The sequence below is a fragment of the Perognathus longimembris genome, chromosome 7, assembly GCF_023159225.1.
Source record: "Perognathus longimembris pacificus isolate PPM17 chromosome 7, ASM2315922v1, whole genome shotgun sequence".
In the NCBI taxonomy this organism is placed as follows: Eukaryota; Metazoa; Chordata; class Mammalia; order Rodentia; family Heteromyidae; genus Perognathus; species Perognathus longimembris.
Window position 1 is genome coordinate 74,276,442 of NC_063167.1, and position 5,842 is coordinate 74,282,283.

Genomic DNA, 5,842 nt, shown 5'->3' on the forward strand with positions numbered 1-5,842 from the left:
AGCCCTGCCAATTCATTCTTTTTAAAACTTGATTCGAGTGAACAGCTTTAGTGGAAAAAGTGAAAGCGAAAGAAAATTGTGTGTGTGTGTGTGTGTGTGTGTGTGTGTGTGTGTGTGTGTGTGTGGTTTGGGAATATGTACGAGTGCTTGAACACAGATCCTCACATCTTTGGATGTTATTCTACTACTTAAGCCACACTCCAGCCCAGCATTTTGCTGGTTATTTGGAGATGGGATCTCACAGACTTTTTTCCCCGGAGGCTGACTTATACTGTGATCCTCAGATCTCAGCCTCCTGAGTAGCTAGGATTACAGGAGTCATTCACTGGCATCTGGCTGAAAAACTTCTTTTTTTTTTAGTTAAAATGCATTGTTTATATTATTTTACTAGAAATCATTTCAAAAATATTAGTTGACTTCCTGGGCATACATAGCCAGCGTTAGGATGGTATGACTTATTCTTAGTTACACAGGAAGACACAAAACCAAGGTGATAGAGTAAGATTCAGGTAAAAGCAATCTGGAAATTCAGACCTTAGTGAGCTCACCTTGCTAACTATCTCTCTGGTAGCCATGGACAGTGACAAAGGAAAGAGACAGGAACTACAAAAATTCTCAGCTTTGCTGGCAAGTAACTCCAGAATAGAAGGGCTCAAACACAAACCAAAGCAGCCACAAGATAGGCACTTCCACTGGGGCTAAGAACTAAGAGGTACCTTTATTTTCCCCAAATGCTTTTGGAATCACTTTTCTGCTTCTAAGACCTTGGAGCTGCTGCTTTCCCAGGGCCAAAGAGAAGATGGGAAGCAAGAAGGGAAGGGATGGGAAAGAACAGATTGCTTCTTTTACACAAATGTTTATTGATCAGCTATGTATTCATGCATTGTATCAAATATGCTTCTATTCTCCTTTCCCTTGATGCAGGACAATTACTCCTGGAAAAGAAGCCAAAACACAATTTAAATGTGATCCATGGGGAGGCAACAGAAAGGCTGAAGTACTAGAGAGACGAAAGACAGGTTTGCTCCCTGCAAAACTGTGTTTATCTGTCTTTGCTTATTATACTTTTATTTACATTCTAGGCCCATTTTTCATACTGCCTCTTGTGCAGGACTTTTCAGATTTGCTGCTTTGGTTTTTATTTGAACAATGCTAATTCTGAGTTGATACTTCATGACTTGGCTTTCATCCCAGCATATATTAATAATGAAATGGTTTTTCCTCATCAGTAAATGGCAATGTGTTTAAGGACAGGTCAGCTTTTGTAAAGATTTCAATGATTTATACTCAACAAGCTCCTGGGAGTCCTTATTAGTGCAATGGATTTAGGTCCTTATTGTGTCTCCTTGTCCTGAGCAGGGCCCATTCTGTCACTCGCTCCTTAATTGGTAGTATGACCAAAGCACTTTCTCAAATGTGAGCTTTCAACTTACCTGGAAATATACTCAATTACAAAAGATCCAACAAAAGATCCAGATCGTGAGCAGCTCTGCCTGTGGTGTCCAACTGGAGATCTGAGTGCTGTGATGGTTTTGATGGAGTTTTCTCCCCTGATGTTCAGGGTGTGGGAACTCAATGTTGTGCTAATGTTGTGTGAGGAATTTGGGGAGGTAGGGACCAGTGGCAAGGGCACCGTCTTTGGGAGGGATTCAAGTAGGTCTCCTAGGACTATTGTTTGTTCTTATGAGAAAAAGTCATTGTAAAAGCTGAGCCTAATCCTTAGTCACTTGTTACATGATCTTTCCCTCTTGCGCATGCTTCACCATGATAAATTCAGTCCATGAACCAACTGAAATGTCATTCCTTTCCCAACAGATTGTTTAATGTCTTTTTATTTTTCAGAGCTAAGGACCAAATTTAGGGTTTTCCACTTCTAGGCAAATGTTCTTCCACTGAGCTAAATCTCCAACCTCCGCCCCCAATTTTTTACTTTCTTATTGAATATGTCCTTTGGTTTTGTTTTTTTAATACTTACAAAACTATATGGTGTAAACCAACTGTACAACACATGGGGGGACAGGGAAATGGGGAGGGGGAGGTGGGGGAAAAATGAGGGAGGAGGTAACAAGTCGGCTAAGAAATGTACTCACTGCCTTACATATGATACTGTAACCCTTCTGTACATCACTTTGACAATAAAGAAATAAAAAAACCCACAAATGTGATCATTACCTTACTTATGTAACTGTAACCCCCAAGCTCATCACTTTTTCAATAAAGACAAAAAATTTTTTAATACAAAAGAAGATTAAATTTAAAAATAATCTACATAAAAATAAATAAATAAAATACTCCAGTGGCACTGTGGCTCAAAGTAATAGTGTTAGCCTTCAGCAAAGGAGCTCCAGGACAGTGCCCAGGCTAAGTTCAAGCCCCACAACCAACAACAACATATATATATATATATTACATAATATATATTATATAATAAAATGATATAGAAGGAATTAGGCATGAATATAAGTAGTGTGAGAAAATATTTTAATGGTAATGGAATATTTCTGTATCTTTTTTGTTTGTACTGGTATTGAGGCTTAAAGTCAGGGCCTCAGCACTGCCTCTTAGATTTTTTTCTTCAAATCTAGTGCTCTACCGCTTGAGCCACAGCTCCACTTCTAGGTATTTAGTGTTTAATTGGAAATAAGAGTCCCATAGATTTTTCCTTCCCAGGCTGGCTTTGAACCATGGTCCTCAGATCTCAGCTTCCTGAATAGCCAGAATTACAGGTATGAGGCACCAGAGCCTGACTTTTGTTGTTGTTTGGGGTCTTTTTTTTTTGTTTGAGACATGGTCTCACTATGTAGCCCAAGCTCCCAAATGCTAAGATTATAAGTATAAGCTACCATACCTAATTTAGTTCTAGATCATGATTGCAGTGCTGGTTATATGAATCTACACAACTGAAACAACCTAAAACTAAACACATGTATTATACTAACATCAATTTTCTAGTTTACCAATTAGTTTTCTAATTTTCCTACTATAGTTAGGTAAAACTTAATCACTGGGAAACTGAATTTAAAGAGTACACATAACATAACTACTCTGTAGTATGCTTGCAAACTCCTTTTTTTTTTTTTTTTTTTTTTTTGCCAGTCCTGGGCCTTGGACTCAGGGCCTGAGCACTGTCCCTGGCTTCTTCCCGCTCAAGGTTAGCACTCTGCCACCTGAGCCACAGCGCCCCTTCTGGCCGTTTTCCATATATGTGGTGCTGGGGAATCGAACCCAGAGCTTCATGTGTAGGAGGCAAGCACTCTTGCCACTAGGCCATATTCCCAGCCGCTTGCAAACTCCTGTTAATTTATAATTACTTGAAAACTTTTTTAAAAGAAAAAAATTATTTTCTATACAACAACATTTGAACTTTTCTTATTTTCAGTGCTAGAGTTAAATCCAGGGCCTTGCATGCCAGGCAAGTGATCTACCATCACTGACCTGCATCCCCAATCTAGAAAATAATTTTTTAGATATCATCTAAATGATTAAGAAAATGAACACCAAGACTGGGAATGTGGCTTAGTGGTAGAGTGCTTGCCTAGCATACATGAAGCCCTGGGTTCAATTTCTCAGTACCACAGACAGACAAAGCTGGAAGTGGCTCTGTGGCTCAAGTGATAGAGTGCTAGCTAGCTAGCACAGGGAGGCTCAGGGACAATACCCAGGCCTTGAGTTCAAGCCTCAAAATTGGGGGAAAGAAAAAAAATAGAAAAGAAAATGAGCACCACTGGTATACAGTACTGGGATTTGAACTCAGAACCTCACACTTGTTAAACAGATAACTCTAAAACTTGAGCCACTTACCTAGTCTCTTTTTGTCTTAAAGATAACATTTCACTTTTTTCTTAGGCTGGCCGAACTGCTATCCTATTTGTGCTTCCATTTGTCACTGGGATGACAGGCTGTGCCTGTACCTGGGCCAGCCATTGGTTGAAATATAGAATATAAAATTTTAAAAATATTTTTAGACAGTAGATGCATGGTGGGTGGGGAGGAGTGTGCTGGGGCTGGAACTTATAACTTGAGTACTGTCCCTGAACATTTTTGCTCAAGGCTAGCACTCTAAGAACTGAGCCACAGCTCCACTTCCAGCTTTTTTGCTGGTTAACTGGAGATGAGAGTCTCACAGACTTTCCTGCTCAGGCTGGCTTTGAACCACGGTTTTGAGATCTCAGCCTTCTGAGTAGCTAGGATTACTAGCCAGCATGAACCACCAAGAGCTAGTATAGCCACCAGCACCTGGCTAGACCTCTTTTTACACAGTTCTTAACCTCAGGTATTTTGCTAAAGCAACAGAAAATGTTCTCAGGCATTCAGAAACAAAGATTATTTATAATTTGAGAACATTTTAATTCTAAAGAGCGTTCATAAATAAAAAGCCCCCCAATTTCCAAATGTCCATCAAAAAATGGAATGAATTCTCAGCCTCATCAGAATTCATGGGGAAAAAAAAAGCCGAAAAGAAAAAAGGAAGGGGTAAAAGATAAAGACTGATAACCATTTTCTTTCATAAAGACAAAATACTGCTTCCACAAATAAGTCATAATCATTTAATGATATGAATAGGTAAAAGGAAATTAACTGTCCATATTTGCCTTGTAAATCACACTGGGAAACTAAATGCCAGCTATGCTGTTTAGAAATGGCTTGCTAAAACATTGAAAAAGTGAAAGACTTCATCCTTGTCATAGACTGCCACTTCAGTGGAACATTCTGTGCACATGACTGGATGGTAGATTTCCTCCTCTTCTGTCTCTGCCTGCTCCGCAGGATCCACACGGTTAGACTTCATCTTCTTATAGCCCCACCTTTTCTTCCTGTTTTCTGGAGTTTTATACCTTAGAATCTCGTCTTTGTTGACAGAGCAATTCATCACAAACATGGCGCTATATTGAGTTTTGTAGGATTCATGCCTTTGACAATCAAGGCACAGAGTGGTCATGCAAGCAGGACAATTCAAGATGGCATCACTGTTTGGAACTGGCTGTTGTTGCTGGTGTGCCCTGTGTAGTCCAAAACCATGGTAACCTCTTCTCTGTGCATCAACCCATGCTTGGTCTCTATTATCTTTTTCAGGATCATATAGTAATTCATCATTTGTTGGAATCCTGTGCTGTTTCTTCTTTTTTTTGTCCTTTGGTTTTGTATCAGCCAAATCTATGGAGAAGTGACCTTCCAGAAATTTCTCATGGCATAATGACCTGGTTATCTCTGATAACATACATGACAAGATCTTTTAGAAATCTATTTACATAGTCATATTGGAATTATGTGTTTCAACATCATATTTTTGCTTAATGTATGAATCTTCATTATGAAAATTTAGGAATTCATAATCAAGAAGCAAAAGTAATTACTTATACCATAAGACCATTAAGTACTTTAGTGACAGAAGTAATAGATACAATGAGAAGAACATAATATGTTCTGTACCTGTCATATATTATGTAATATATATGTGTATATATACATATATATCCTAGTAACAACATATTACTAATACATATATAGCAATGGAAATAGCAACCCCAATCTTCTCTCCCTCTCCCCGCACCCACTACACAAAGAATGTATATTAGGTTGGGACATGGCAGGCAGCTAGGTGAGCAATATAAAAAATATTTGGTTTGTTTTTTTAATTAAAATGACATCCTAGATTCAAGAGAGAATAAAACACAATCTACTTTAAAAAGAATATTTCAGACATGGCTGTGATTATTTATTAGCCTACCATTTCATATTTATGGACTGAGGAAAGTTCATTAGAGCAATGTTTAAATAGAATACCATATACTAGATACAGCACATTAAATCCCACATTTCAAAGCTGCCATCTAGTTCTACC

At 38.5% G+C, this 5,842-nt stretch overlaps 1 protein-coding gene across 1 annotated transcript; it reads right to left on the reverse strand.

The window, feature by feature from the left end:
- Positions 1–4,601: 4,601 nt before the first annotated feature.
- Positions 4,602–5,218, reverse strand: LOC125355747 (E2F-associated phosphoprotein-like). The gene has a single exon (XM_048352158.1). The coding sequence runs from the start codon at positions 5,216–5,218 to the stop codon at positions 4,634–4,636; it is 585 nt and encodes a 194-aa protein (XP_048208115.1). The 3' UTR covers positions 4,602–4,633.
- Positions 5,219–5,842: the final 624 nt, after the last annotated feature.